The 15,953-nt window shown below is 46.2% G+C and overlaps 1 protein-coding gene across 1 annotated transcript; it reads left to right on the top strand.

Moving 5' to 3' along the window:
- Nucleotides 1-7,859: 7,859 nt before the first annotated feature.
- On the top strand, nt 7,860-9,169 carry TIC32_1 (Short-chain dehydrogenase TIC 32-like protein; the record flags this gene model as incomplete). Its single annotated transcript, XM_031150605.1, is given in 8 exon segments — nt 7,860-7,935; nt 8,125-8,421; nt 8,436-8,484; nt 8,514-8,526; nt 8,569-8,695; nt 8,736-8,843; nt 8,903-8,986; nt 9,039-9,169. The coding sequence occupies 8 exon segments, from the start codon at nt 7,860-7,862 to the stop codon at nt 9,167-9,169; spliced, it is 885 nt and encodes a 294-aa protein (XP_031004671.1).
- Between the last annotated feature and the right edge of the window lie 6,784 nt (nt 9,170-15,953).

Raw genomic sequence — 15,953 nt, forward strand, 5'->3', positions numbered from 1 at the left:
GATGGATCTCTCACAGATACATTCTGCTGAAGCAATGCTCTGGTCAGGGTCGGCATTTTGCATACTGCATAAGGGAATCGATGCTATCGTCGATGTTTCTGTTATTACTAACGTCGTTTTATTTGTTATTATACTCTTATTTGTATTAAATGATATTGTATGACTTGACTTCTGACTAGGAAGCGAGAAGGGTATTGTTACAGGAGTGCTGGATTCTGTAGGAAGCTGGAACGTTGACGGGAGCCGAGTTAGGTTAAGTGATTTTGTGTGGTGCTACGACAAGTCTGATGACGGTGGAACAAAGAGTGAACAGTTTTATAGACCTCCTTTTCATGAACCCAGGATTCCATTCATCATATGGATCTGGGTCTGCCTCATACGCATCGTTCAGGTGCTCTATGTATTCCTGCTCTCGCTCGAATCTGTCGGCTTCAACCGACTCGTCCTCGTAAGCGGTATCGTCTGCCTCCGGATCTGGTTCTATTAGTCCTTGTGGTTCACCTTCTTAAGGATATTCAAATATGCCATCTAATGTAACAGTTTCTAAAACCTGTATACTTGGGCCTGAAGATCCAAGAAAAATATTTTGATATCGAGCAAGCTGGTTGACATACCTTTCTTTTTGAAGGCTACTCTGGGCGTTCTGAATAGACCCTGGCATTTTACACAGGAGTGTAATTCGCGAACAGGTCCACTATTCTCTGAACCCCAAACCGCTATAATCGAACCCGCGGGCTACGGCTTGTTATTCGATTTTGTAGTGCCTCCATTAGTCTCCCAATCAAAACAAACGCCATCTTCAGCATGAAACTATTAGCACTCGCTCATTCTTTAAGCCTAATACTCTCTGCTACATAGCATAGATAAATATAATCCCATGTATATAACTTCCATAGCTTACTTTATGAAATGTGTACGTGAAACATCTCCGGACCCACTTGAACTCCGGCCGGAGCTGAGGTAAGCACCCCTCCATTCTCACCACTTCTGTGATTTCTTAATGCCAGACTCATCTACGCATATACCTACAAATCTAAAATTCTCTATATTCCGACTGGAATTCCAAGACATGTCCCCGCAGCTGGGCGGAGAAGGAGAGTCATGCCTATATCGAGAAAGAAATCATGCGTTCCATGCCGAGCGGCCAAGGCACGTTGCGATCTTGCCACCGTATGTTCACGCTGCTCAGAACGCGGTCTTCAGTGTAAGTACTCAGACAAGGGCTTGAGCCTTTCCGGTCCACACATTCTCCCGCATGCCGAAACATCACATCTGGATGAAAGCGGTGAAACAGCTATGCATGGTATCGAGCTCTCCCGGGACGTTGATCAGGACTCTGCCGCTTTGACGATCGAAGATATTGGATGGCCAACTCCTGGCTGGAATATTTCGGAATTTCTTCAGTCATCAGTTGATGACCTTACTTTGGGTGCTTTTGGCGAAATTCTAGCACAGCAAAGTCACATTGGGACACTAACCCAATCGTCTACTGAATACTCGCAAATGCAGACTCCACCGGTCAGAGGCATCAGCAAAGATAGACAGCATAGACTACCTTCAGATGGTCAAACCCGCTGTTCCCAGGAGGCCGAGGATAGACTTGAGGTTATTTCTGGTGGAGCTTATCGCAACATCTTCTCGCCCAGAAAGTCGACTACCACACAATCGTTCCTCACGGCACGAGTCATCTGGGGCAAATTCATGACATACCCGAAGATGCTCATACAAGGACATTTACCCCCATTCATCTACCCTTCTTGTGTCTTCAATGATGTATTACCTCAGAACTGCACCGTAAATGGGATTCATCAGTGCTTGCCAGAGGCGCTCGCTGTCTGTGCCGGGTTAGTGATCATGTTTGAAAGTCGCACACCAGCAAGTAGCTCTTTTGTTTGGAGAAGTATAGATACAGAAGTGAAAAGATTGAAAAACTCGGTAATTCCCAAACACGTCTTCAAAAACTGAGGCGTGCTCTTAGCTGACCGAAGTTCAGTATCAAAATTACGACAAATACAATCTTGTATCCGCAATACAGTCAATGACTATATATCTGCTCCTTCATGCACAAGATGCCCAGTCCAAAAGGCAGAATGATCCCACATTGGCGGTTGTCGCTCTTGCGGTAAGCTACTATATAAATGCAGTACACAACTGCCAACCCCCTGCTTTTAACCCCTAGATTCTCAAATATTATCAAAATCTCATGACCAAAATAGGAAATGGCAATGCAAATGACTGATTTACATAACCAAAACCAAAATATATACCGGAAAGAAGTCCTGACACAGCGCGAATGGGTATTCAACGAAAGTCTGCGAAGGTATGTAGTCCCTTTTCCATCGTGCAGAGACGCACTACATCTCACTTACCACGCAAAGTTTTTAGAACGTCATGCCTTCTGTATGTATTTGAGAGTCTCCTCGAGACTAGGATTAAACATGATCGAAGCTGCGAAGAAGGCACCTACGACCTGGTTCCACTGCCAAGTCCTCGAATTCTTTGGGACTATGAAAACAGCGACACTTGGGCACATCGGCTCGATAGGTTCAAATCTGAAGGATTACCAGAGAAGGAATTGACAATTTGGGATCTCAAAATATCTGGCGCGGCCGGGCTGCTGAGTGGGAAATGAAGGGGGGAATCACCGAAGCGATGGCAAGGTGGTGTGAGGGGGTTGATGAATTTGGGAATTTGCTTTGGATGGCTGCTCTGCTGAATTGAGATGAGAGCTAGAAACCATGGTAAAACTGCAGTTGGGAACTGAGGTATGATTGCAACTGGGTCTATGCCATGCGAATACTCGATCCCACTGGACCTTTAAGCAAATGAGGTCGGCGATGATTCTCTTTCACGCTTCTTGCGACACCTCGGCGCAAAAAACAACGCCGATAGAATGCTTTCCTATAGGTTCTCGGGCATTACTGCATGAAGCGACCTTTTCTGCTTGTGTAACTTGCTCATCCCTTCTAGCTCAGGCACATTCGAAACCTGAAACATCGACCTGCATTCTGATCCTCGATTTTCATCAACGTTCCGATCCTCACATCCCGTTATCCCCATCTATTGGACATTTATTTGATTAACAGTGGGGAAGAACCGCTGGTTGCGGGCCGACAGGGTAGTTGCATATTTACGAGTACAAACGGAACCCTTTCCCTCCCATTTGTGCTCCGACGAGGCTGGGCCACGGCCTTAGACATTGGTGTATGGTATGACTAGACGTTTCCTGAGTCCACGTTACTTCTATGCTTGTTGTTGTGGTTGTAGGCGTACTTCCCGTGGTACGCTAATGCTTGAGGTGTTTGTTGGGTCATAGCGAAGTGAAGATCAGGAGAAAAGAGACACTTCCGCATCAATCAATTTTCAAGTGGAGAACATTTCAACGTGTACGAAGTATATTGCTACAGATTTATATTCAGAAGTGGAAGTATGCATATGAGCTTCTGCCTTGTCTAGAAAATATGAGGAGCTATTTCAATGTAAGTGCATGACAAGATTCTCGTATTGTTCAGCTAGCTTTATTTCCCTGCCGAAAATCTCCCTATGTTAGTCTGAATAGGATTGAATGTAGATCATCTAAAACTTTAATCGGAGTCAAGAAAACGTTTTGTGGCACGTTTCCTAATTCCTGTTTGCTTCCCGGCGTTCTCCCTACTCGCTGGAGACGTTGTCAGATCCCGAGACTCAAGCTGCGCGCAGTACGCTCCCCATCACTTTGGAATGTTCATCGAAATCATCATCCCTGTCATGAAGTGCAAATTCTAGGCCACGAGTATAGTGACAGTTGTGTTCTTACCGATTCGAAGAAATTCGCTCTGAAAGTTTTCATTTCAGAGACGTAGCACACGTTGAACTAATCTTCAACGGAAATTTGATAACGAACTACCAGGTGGAGCACCAGCCAAAACAATACGAGATGTGGATTCGCCCCAGGGTCTGTAGGACCTACATATCAAAAGTATAGAGGACTGCATTCATCGGCAAGATGCATTGCGAACAATTCCCCTTTTTCCACAGTTTCCAATTCTGAGATGAATCCAGTTCAAATGGAAGCGAGATGCTTTGCTCTCACATATAGACCACGCTGCCAGCTGCAGCAACTCCAGTCCTCAACTCATCCAGCTCTTTTCTCTCGAACGCACGCTCTCTTTCATCATTGCACGCCTTATCACCCCTTTCACTTCCAATTACCGTCATGGGTCTCAACCACTTAGGTTCCTTGGCTTTGCTGGGCCTCGGGTATGTTTCAATTTCCGATTCAATCAATTCTTACTAACCTTTCCTTCAGTACAAACCTCGTATCAGCCATCCCTCAATATGGATACGGCTGCTCATCGGTCACCACTGTCACATTTCTTACCTTGGTGTCTAGCACGGTCACCGTCTTCGAGACTGCCTATGGAAGCTCTGTTAGTGATAGTTCCGCGGGCAACATCCCCACATCCACGGTTTCTTCTGCTGAAGACACTACAACTCCCATTGGTGGCACCAGTACACCTTACTTGCCCTCAATCACAGAATCCTCGTCCCTTATTTCGGCCAAGACTTCTTCAGAGCAGGATTCTACAACAACTCTCACGCAGACTCAGACCACAACCCAGTCTACTGAGATCCAACCTTCTCCTTCAAGCTCGGAGGTATCCGTTTCGACGTCAGGGGAGACATCAGGTGCTGCCAGTTCGACGTCTTCTTCAGCAGAGGTAAGAGATATCCTCGTGTTGTGAATATTTCACCCCAGAAAAACTTTACACTCCGAAATGGGATATTACCTTCCCATTTCCTACTACCACATGCCATGCTTAATCGAAAATAATGCTAACTAGGGACATGCATTCAGACTACTCCCTTGACTGGCCTTCCTTCTACCACGAGCAACCAATCAACTCCTGGTGCTGAAAGCTCAACAACATCGGAATACATTCCAAGCCCTCTTACTTCAACTCCTTCAAAGATTTCGGCAAACGGAGGCGAGACTACTACCACAAGTTCAGTCTATATTCCCAGCCTCCTTACTTCGACTCCTGTAGAGAGTGCTGGATATGGAGGTGAGGCAGCTTCGTCCAGCTCCTCAGCTCAGCTCTCTGAAAGCGCAAGCAACGCTGGAGCCACCACAGATTATATTACTTCGTCATACCCATCTTCAAGTCTGGCAGCATCGACCTCAAGCGTGAGCTACGGGGTCAGCAGCATTGCATCGAGCTCTCCACTTTATCCCATTCCTGCTAATGCAACGACCTCTTATTTGATCACAGGCTATTCGGCATCAGGCGTCAGCTCTGCTAGTGGGGCATCAAAGTCTGTGTCTTGTTTATCGAGCAGTGTTATCACGAGCGGTACATTCAACCGTACGAGCTCGGCAGGCACTTCGACATATTTGACATCATCTGAGAGTGTATCCTCGGAAAATGGAGGAGCGACTGGGGCACCATCTACAAGCTCGGAGTATTCTACTTCGTCTGAGTACCCTACTTCATCAGAAAGCTCGTCAACAGATAGCGGAGCAACTGGGGCTTCATCAGCCACTTTGTCATCATACCCCACTACATTTTCAGAAAGCACATACCCCACTTCATATCCTACTTCTTTATATGCAACACAAACACCAGGAACCGCGTCTTCAGATGGTGGAGAAACAGGTGCTGCATCCACCATCTTGTCATCATACCCGACTTCATATTCAGAGTCTTCATTTACAGATAATGGAGAGACACCATCGACTAGTTCTGCGTATGCAACACAAACACCAGAAACCTCATCCACAGACAGTGGGGAGACCATTACATCTTCAACGCCTGCATCTCCTTCCAGCACGACTCCTTTGACTGCAGATTCAACATCTACACCATACGTTGGCTATTCTCATGGCTATCCATCCTCATCAGCAGCTGCTTCCTCTACTGATGAGGGCGTCGCCGCATCTCCAAGCTCTGCCTCGACGGCCTATCCATCTTCCTCTGTCGAGACATCAAGCGATGAATACATTCCAACATCGACCGAGACCACCGCAACAGACAGCTCGGCAGCGTATACAACTTCCTCTGCCGAGACGTCGAGTGCTGACTCGGGCACCACGACAGACAGCTCGGCGGTCTATTCAACTGCCATCGAGACATCAAGTGCTGACTCTGGCGCATTAACATCAATCGAGACCACCCCAACATATACCTCGACGCCCCTAGCAACATATGCAACAGCCCCTTACTACTCAGACCGATCCCATGCATACCAAAAGTTCCCACGCAGGAACCTCTAGAAGACAAAAAAGCCGTGAATTTTCAAGACAAATGAGATCTTCTAGAGGTCAGACGGAGTACAAGATTGGCGTCAGACCCAGAAAAGCAAGCAGCAGATAAGGGGGCAGATTTCTTTCTCCAATGACATGGACGGCAGGCTCAAGGTTCATTTGGAACCCCTACACACACTCCTTTTGATCACTTCACTTCTCTTCTGCATCAAAGCTGAATAGAATATATCAGTCTCTAGGGTACTTCCAAAATAATATAATTTGGTTGAAAGTTTGAAAATTTGCGATGTCCCTTTTTGCGCAAAGTGATCCGAGAGAGAGTGCACGTGGAGCGGGCGAGGCGGGGTGGGTGAGGTGGTTTGGTTCAGGGGCTCGCTAGTGCTGACGACACTTTGTAATTTTCATGCTGACTAATACTCGCTGACTCAACTCTGCGTCTACTGCAATGCCATTGCATTGCCAAGAGCGGAGTGTTAGCAAAATAAATATACTCAAACCATTCTGTAATTTTCCATTTAAAGGTACCTAGTAAAGTAAATGAATCGTTGCAATTTAACAGATTATATCTGCACTTAACAACAACTGATTCACATCAGGGAAAGTTAGAAGAAGGAATACCTTACTAAGCACATATCGCTAAAAAGAAGAAAAGACAACGGGTTGCTGTAAGTCGACTTGAAAAATTAACAAGTCGATTTACGCTAATCAAATCGGAAAGGCATAATAACTTGTGCACAGCACAGACATCCTAACTTGCCAGGTACTTCCATCTCCAAATAAATATAGAGGTAGTTGAGGTACCTGACGAGGCTAGCCTAAATGCATAATCTGCTTTTCTGGCCCTTCCATTACATAATTAATTGATTCTAAGCACTTTAAATTATAATTTGCAACCTAAAAGCATAATATCTAACACTTATAATCCTCTACTACAATAAGTAGGGAGAAATACTTAAATTAATGCATATGAAAAGTTGGGAATAGTTACAAAACGCGACGCGCTGCAGTAGTGGTGCGTGCGTTAACTTATCAAACACTACTAAACTGGTTAGCGTAAGTCGACTTACGGCAACCCAAGACAACTTTGCGCTTACTCCATACCCCCTATAACCTACTTTATAATCTTATAAGGAACTCCGAGTTCACGAACCTCAAATTCCGAAAACTCATATATATCCAGCCCTAAAAGCTTATCCCCGCTTAAACCCCAAAGCATAGATGACCCTGCAGTACTTTGCATACCTGCGTGTAGGCAGCAATGAGGCCGGAGCTGGCCGCTCGCATAATAACGATTCTATTGAAGTCTGCTTCTCGGAGATAGAGTGAAGTGAGTGTGAGTGTGAGTATGAGTATGTATATGAATATATATTCATACTCTCCCTCCCACTCTACTTTCGTTTTTCAATTTAATCTGCATTCTTGCTATCACGTTCTATCTAACTGAATCCAGAACCGGAGTGTCATACTAGAGAGCCACCATCTGTCATTGTTTAAACGGTCAACTACATAATAGAATGGAACAGAACGGAACATACGTTGCAACATAGCTAAATTGAAGATTTACCTACCGATCTTGAAGTAATTGATTGTTCTTCAACCTCGACTTCAAGCAAGAATGCCTTCATTCAACAGATCCACCACAGGAAAAGAAGTCGTCGCCGCATTCCCATCCAGTATCGCCGGCAAAACATGTAATTACATCCCCCCTCCCCCTTCCCATATCCCAAACCCCCAACAATCAATCTCTCTAACCAAACAACCAGTCCTCATCACAGGCCCCAGCAACTCTTCAATCGGCGCCGAAATCGCCCTCTCCCTAGCCCACGGCTCCCCTTCCCACATAATCCTGCTAGGCTGATCATTCGCACGCATCGCACCAGTCATTGCCGCCATACGGGCCATCGACCCCTCCATTCGCACCACGCTCGTGCTCGTCGATCTCGCGTCCCAGAGCTCCGTCCGCTCCGCCGCTCAGAAGATCAACGACGATGTTAGTATTGGGCAGATCGATGCGGTGATTAACTGTGCGGGAATTATGGCGCGGCCGAGCTTCGAGGTCACAGAGGGTATTGAGGCGCAGTTTGGGAGTAATCATATTGGGCATTTCTTGCTGACGAATTTGGTGTTGGGGAAGGTGGTAAAGGCGGGGCAGGAAGGGGGGGGGAATGGCGAGGATCGTTAATGTTAGTAGTACGGGATTTGAGCTGGGGCCGGTTAAGTTTGAGGATTGGAATTTCAAGGTGTGTATTCCATTCCACTATCCCACAAGTGCACGGGAGAGAGTGAGTGAGTGAGTGACGTTGTTAATGTGAGGGGGTGTTTAGGAGGGAAAGGAGTATCATGCGTGGTTGGCATACGCGCAGTCAAAGACTGCAAATGTGCTGTTTACGGCTGCTCTTGCGGAGAAGTTGAAGAACAAGGGTGTTCAATCTTTTGCGCTCCAGCCTGGTCGTACGAAACTCCCTCCGATCTTCATTCTTGACGTACGCAGAAAACCTTTTAACCATCCATATTGTTATCATGGAGACGAACCTCGGGAAACACGCCACGCCAGAATCTTGGCAATCAGTATTGACGATTGCGAACGAGACCTCGGGAGGTAAGAAATTACCCAATTTGGTATTTGATTTGTATACAATTCTGACCTTCTGTATCTAGGCAAAGAGATAAAAATGGAGGAGCCAAAAACTCTCCAACGAGCTTCCACTGCGCTGGTAGCGGCGCTCGATCCATCGATTGCAGGTAAGTGACCCCGCACCAACTAGTCCCACGACAGCAGACTGACACTTGATAGAATTCTCTGGTGGTTTCCTACAGGACTGTGTATTACGTCCCGTGGAACAGGCGTATGCTAAAGGCAAAGAAAATGCGGATAAGCTCTGGGTACTGAGTGAAAAGCTCGTCGGGGAGAAGTTTGATCTGTGACGTATAATACTTTTACATATTAATCTTTAACTTTGAAAAGCACATCCCCAAATGTCCTTAGGACTGTTGGGCCAATATGAATTGAGCTTTGCGTATTTGAGTACGCGTTTCCAAATCAGCTCGGATTTTGCGATTAGACGCCATTCTGGCAGTGCTTGGGGGGGAGGGGGGGGGTTTCTGTAAATCGCCCAGCGACACTTGTGCAGCCGCTTAGCTGCTCTGATGGCAAGGGGCCAAGAGCGGCTCTTGGCGTTACACACTTGTAGTAACTCAGCAAGAGCCGGATTCAAAACGTGTTGGACTATGTAGACAGGTGCAGACCAGCACCATCTCAATGGTCCATGGTTGAGATCAAGGCATATCGAGTATAAATGAACGCATTTGCTCGTAACGCGTGGTCATAAGGCCGGTCTCGAGGGTTCAGTCGAAACGTGTTTCTTTGTGCATGGTGATTTCCTAACCCCAGCGAGGAGAGTTCCCGGACCTTTGCAAGAAGTCAGCACAGTTCCTCATAGAAAAAGCAGCTTCAAAATGGGAACATGTGAGTCGTCTATCAGGGCATTGGTGAAGATTGTCTCATGGCCTGGTCTCCCAGGCTCTGAAGTAGCAAATACTTTATAAGTTGCATAACATCATATTGACTTCGCATGCTCCATTTTGACAGAACGAGAAGGAATTTCCTCACCTTCACAAGCGTGTCTCATTCGCTGCTATAATAACTAGGTTTGGGGAATTTTGGTTGAACCGAGCGCACGAGACCCAGTCGGCGGCGTGTCCCTTCTTGGTTATGGTGAACTTGCAGTCAATTAGAAAGCCCGTGGATATCCTCTGGTAGGGGTACCGTGAGATAGCGAATGCTCGGCCCAGCATGATGATAGTGGAACCAGAAGTTTCCACGATGCTCCGTGTGCAATTTCTTCCCGTATGTGCATGGCTTCATTGCGATGGCGGGTTTCCCTGTCCATGGGCGATTCGATCGTTTGATCGATATATGAGGTCTTGCAGAAGTGCCTTCAATCCCTGCCTCCGTGACCTGGAACTGTGGTGCCCCGCGAAAAGATACCGTGTCTCAAGCAACCCACCTCTTCTTTCCTCGTATATCGCCTTCTTGCTCCTCAATCTCCGATCCCAAACAGGTCGATATTCGAGGTAGAAAGGTGCGGGAGCGAAGGATGTCGACGCGTCGAACTCAATTGTTTTTTGAGCTTTGGCAAGGCTTTTGATCCTCAACCGGCTGACGCCAATCTAGTCGCTCATTTCTCCTCGGCCATTATCCTCATATTTATCTCAAGCTCCCTTATTCATGCCTCGGTGCGTGCTCGGCGTGTGAGATATTCCAGGAGGGTGGAGAAGTTGTCATAGTCGCTGAAGCTCTTCAAGGTGCTAAGTTAAAAGCAGTCAGCACTACCGATACCTAAGAACAAGGGGCTGTGCAGTAGTTTTGGGAATGTTTCGACTGCCTGCGCAGACGATGGTTCAAGAGGTTCCTTGATGATGGAAAAGTCAATGGTAATCAAATACAAATATGTGATGTTCTTTCAGCGTGAGTAAAACAATTTGCAGTATTTGATGGTACGTGCCATAAATCTTCTGGTATTTATGCTGGTTATTGGGTTAGTCAGCCACTAAAATTCCACCAGGATACCACTAGTTTATAATCACCATAAACACATCCCCTCCTTATAATAATCACCCATAGCCCAATGCATTTCAAATCATTATTAGAGTCCTGTTTCGCCAAACAAGCGGGGCCATTGCTTGGGTAACGGTAACCTTGGGCCATCCCATCGCACTTAATCGTGCCCGCGTTGGTCCCATCACTGGCGTAAGTACACTTATGTTTGAACAACGTCATGTCCCACGATCCTTTAGGCCACGGGGGGTTGGGGTTGTCTCGTTTACTGGAATCACCGGGGGCGTGAAGACAGTCCATTTCATATCGTCTGAGGTATCCAAAATATGGAAATATCCAATGCTACCAACACTTGTACTGGCGACTAATGAGGAATCAAACGCCATTTAAGCATAAGGTAGCTGGAGTATATAATGCAGGCATTAGAGAGGATGTCAGCGTACAGCCACATCTCTACAACTTCACCTTCCTATATCTACGAACTTGGTGTTGGGCTTGATTTGCTTGTCTGTGAATTATTTGGTATCATCTTTGGCTGTGAACCTGCGCCATGGGCCATAATCTGCCTGCTTCTTTGTCCTGCTGACACGACCTTTTATGAAATTTCAACGAGAGGTAAGACTTGGCGCAACATTCCTCGACATGAACGACGCACTCTGCTCTATTCTTTGCGGGGAGGACGAGTGGTGTTTTGATGGCGAGCATAAGGCGATGAAATTCAACTCAGATGGTATCGGAGAGGTATGTAGGCTCCTAGGTCTCCTTGCGCTGAATACTAACTACTTGCAAAGTTGTGGGGCTGTAACACTTTCCAGTACTGGATTGTTGTAGATCTGCAGTGGAAGAGCATCAGCGTTGGACGACTAGGCCAGATCAACCTTGAAATTACACTTTTGAACCGTATACCACAAGATCTACAAGACTATCCCATTCCCGTGTTCAACGAGCTTGAAGACGATGCGTTTCAATCCAAGGTATACAGCATTGAAATCGAGAAAGGAAACTTCATATTACCTTGCCTCGCTAGATCTGAGAATGAGCACAGGCCCAATAACCGGTACGCACTCCGTCTACTGTTTGATAAATCGCCATACCCGCCACGAAAGGACTGGATGAAACCGGACTATGGACCTGATGGCTGTGGTTTTTGGGATCGCGAGGAGTTTGTCGGTCGCAGCACGCCAGCGCTGGATGACAAGAGGAGAGCGATGAATGACCCCGCTCCAGCAGGCGGCTGGGATTCCTGTGCGGTCTGCTAGTGCTGCAACTCATTTTTTTGAAGAGCCTCAGAGTCATCCGGGGTGGCTAAGATACGCTCAAGTATAGAAACTGGCAGATTCAGGGTTGACTTTCAAGAGGGAAGTTGAAGCAAAAGAGCCAGTGAGTTTGTAATCGAAGTCAAATATCATTTAGTAACCCTCGTTGACAGGTTTCAGGTTCAAGGACAAATTCTAGCTGCGCCGCTGCATAGCTGCATTATTTGCACTATTAGCCTGCGGTTGAAGTGATTGGATATCCCTCAAAAACCAGATGTTTTATAAATTAACGAACATGCTTTGATCTTTGCGTTCTCATCGAAGTGGAGTAATGTTTGTCTACCTACGCTGCAAATGATGTGCGGCACGAGGCTCATTTGAACTTCTTGGCTGAGCCGGACTTGTCAAGCAAATATTCTTCGGGTGTGCTCAAACCCACGCTCGTTCTGTCAACAACTAAGGTACCTGACGGTTCTTCTTTCGTGGACCTAAACTTGGACCTCTAGCCCGTTTTCTAATCCCAGCCAGAGTTCAAGATCTATCTGCGTCTGGTCTGTTTGTTGAATAGAAAATTGCTGCTTTGTTGACTTTCTCCTGAAGCCTCTTGTGTTTATGTTTAATGAATATCCCTATTTGGTTTCCCGTAACAAAATCTTTCGAATTTTACGATTGAAGATTAGAAAAAACGAGAAGAATTTCACATTCATGATGGAAGCGAGAATATCAGCCGTATTTTCTGGTTATACCGTGTTAGCTCCTACAGTGTTTTACGGCCGTCTCCATTTGCAGCACGTTACGCGAAGCATAGTGGTTACTCAAATTCGAAGGTTTATATTTATATTCACCTTCAAATTTAACAGTTTCAAACGGGTATCTAGGTAGTAAAGCTGCCTTTAGAGACTATCACCTTCTTCATCTTATAAGTTTATTTATTTGGTGCCATCTATTTGCATATCCATGTCTCAATTTCGCGACTTTTAGTGGAGACGGCAGTAAAACACTATAGGAGTTAGGAACCCAAGCATATTAAGCATAGCAGCAGAGACAGTCTACTTCTTCAACCCATATTTACGAATGTCACGGGTCCTCAACATCGCCCAAGCACTTGGCGGCAACACCGCTAGAAAAGGGCAGAAAGAGGCATTGAGAATTTGGGAAATCCATCTACCTTTCTCAAAATTTATCCTAGGGGCCATCTAGCGTAACAGCTAACCTAAATAGCTGTTTACCACGAAGTAACTACCTATTCTGATTCTCACGTGATGTTGTCAGACGAGAATAAAAATGGGTCGCATGATAAAAGTCATCCTCCAGGATTCAATGTGTTTTTCAGCCAACTGTACTGGCTAGAAATACGATATACCTAGGTATGTATGTAATCAACCCGACCTAATGGAAATGACCGGAATCCTGCTACAGTATAGAATCGCTTCGAAAGCATTGTATCCAATCTAGTTCCTCGCAAACGGTGACAAACCATGTCAAAACTTGGCTTTATGGCAACACCGGCAGTCTTCCCTTGCGTTATAGTACAACTGGGTTGTCTATACAAGCTGCCCCCGGCATGGGTGAATTGACGACAGACTGCCATCAGTTTTCATTTTCATTATATATATATGCTTCTTTATGTAGTTCAGTAGTCGATCAGCAATCATTAGCAACCATGAAGCTTCAGGTATCTCTCGTATTTTTCTCTTGTATGTTGGCCGCAGCGGCGCCTCTTAAGGCTCGCGACTCCGTTTCGGATACATACAATGGTATGAACGACATCGTTGCTGGTAATGGATCCTGTGCCCCAGTGGCTGTCATATTTGCCCGCGGAACTTTTGATTCTGGGTACGTCTAATTTATTCTACTTCTACCCCTTCCTCATAAACATATAACCAACTAACAACAACAGCAATGTCGGTGTCTGGGTTGGCCTTCAATTTTTCGAGAGCCTAAATTCAATGATAAATGGTGTCGCCCTACAGGGCGTGGACCCCGATGCCTATCCAGCCAACTTGGATGACTACCTGGCTGAATCGGGCGGCAGCGATGCTGGCGCCGCCTCAATGGCCAAGGCAGTTGAAGACTACGCTTCTAAATGCCCTACATCCACTATTATTCTCTCAGGTTGGAGGTAAATAATATCTTCCCCATTTTGTTCTTGCCCCCAACTAATCCCCCCTCCAGCCAGGGTGCAGTTGTATCCCACAAAGCTCTGGCGATTCTCAGTACAGACTCTGGAAATGTTATGAAGCAAATTGGCGGCTTGGTTACATTCGGTGACCCGAACCACGTCTGGGACAGCATCCCGCTCCCTGACTCCATGCCAGCTTCGTCCTTTTATCCCTATTGCATTACCGGTACCATATTCGATCCCCTATGCGCCGACCTCCCCCAAGATTTCAAACTCCCCACTTCGGCTGAAGACATCACCGGCCCCTTCGACGACCTTCCCAGCCTAGCTGTAGGCACTCAACAAGTTGAAGCTGCTGCACAGATCATTGCGAACTTTCCTGGTCAAATTATCGAAAGTCTCACCGCATTTCTGAAACAGCTACTGCCGACCAGAGCTATACGGTTGCTACTAACCCCGGAGCACTTCACATATGGAAATAATGGCATGGCAGCGCAGGGTGCAAGCTTCGTAGCCAATCTACCGGCCGTCAAGACCGCACTTGCAGAAACTGTCCTTTTGGAAGGTGCGGTTACGTTAGGTAGTATAGCCTAGCAGCAAAGCGGATTCACACGATCCGTCTAAAATACAGTATCCCAATGTCGTATAATTTCTGTCTTTATGACCAACGTGACCTGTCGAGCTCTGTGGATAAGAATGGCGTGTAATTCTTCAGTATACTTAATTCTTGATTCGGTATGTATTGGAAGACTAGAAATAATGTCGATTCATCGATAGTCACGCCGTCATTTTTCAAGATCAACTACATATGATTCACCCCCCAATTTTTAATTCCCAGAAAATATTTAGCTTCCGTAAATTCGCTTGCCCGCCGTCCTTCTAGCTATGCTGTTCATTTGTGGCACTCCCCTCAGAGTCGCACCCATTCCGAAATACGCTCCACAGACTTCCGTTGTGTCTCCGCGTAACCCTTGATAAACTTCTAACTTGGCTCTTGACAATCCACAATGTCTCACGAGGTACCCAAACATGAAGGCAATCCGTCTTACTTGCCAAATTCCGAGAAGACGAAGAACACTTCTTCGACGTCGATTAATAAACTCGGCACATCTACCATGTTGTCGTTAACCGGAGAGAGTCTGGCGATTGCTAATTCAGACATATTCTTTGGTGAGCCGCCGCTGTAACGCCCTTCCTTTAAACACAATAAACAATCTGACATTCCTCGAAAGAAAACCAGCGCCTTCTCCTCAAAATCAAAGAGAATCGAGAGAATCGAGATTTCGGGAAACCTCCACCAAGACCATTTCAGCCTTATGATAAATTCCCCCTCTTCAGCAAGATTCCTTTTGACGTTCGGTTCATGATCTTCTCTCAAGCTGCCTTCGACGTCGACCCTCGAGTTATCGAGATCTTCTACTCCACCAAGGGAAAACAAAACCAGTTTCCATCAAAGACGCTCGTACCTGCCTTGATGTACGCCAGCAGTGAATCCAGAGCCGCCGCCAGTTTAATCTACAAAAGGTTTCCCACGTTTGGCGATGCCCGCTCATTCAAGGACACATTTGTAAACTAGGAGAAAGATATTCTTATGTTCCGCTCCGAGGAACATCTCAAGGCTCTTGTCGATACTAATAGCCATATCATCAAGGAGCGTGCTCTCAACCTTGCGATTATGGAATTACGTAATGACTGGGATCCTAGCGTTTATGTGAACAAGAGTTTGCAGAACTTGGACAAACTGTACCTGATCCGATTTATGCCCGATTCCAT

Source organism: Lachnellula hyalina (assembly GCF_007821495.1).
Source record: "Lachnellula hyalina strain CBS 185.66 chromosome Unknown contig00083, whole genome shotgun sequence".
NCBI classification, from domain to species: domain Eukaryota; kingdom Fungi; phylum Ascomycota; class Leotiomycetes; order Helotiales; family Lachnaceae; genus Lachnellula; species Lachnellula hyalina.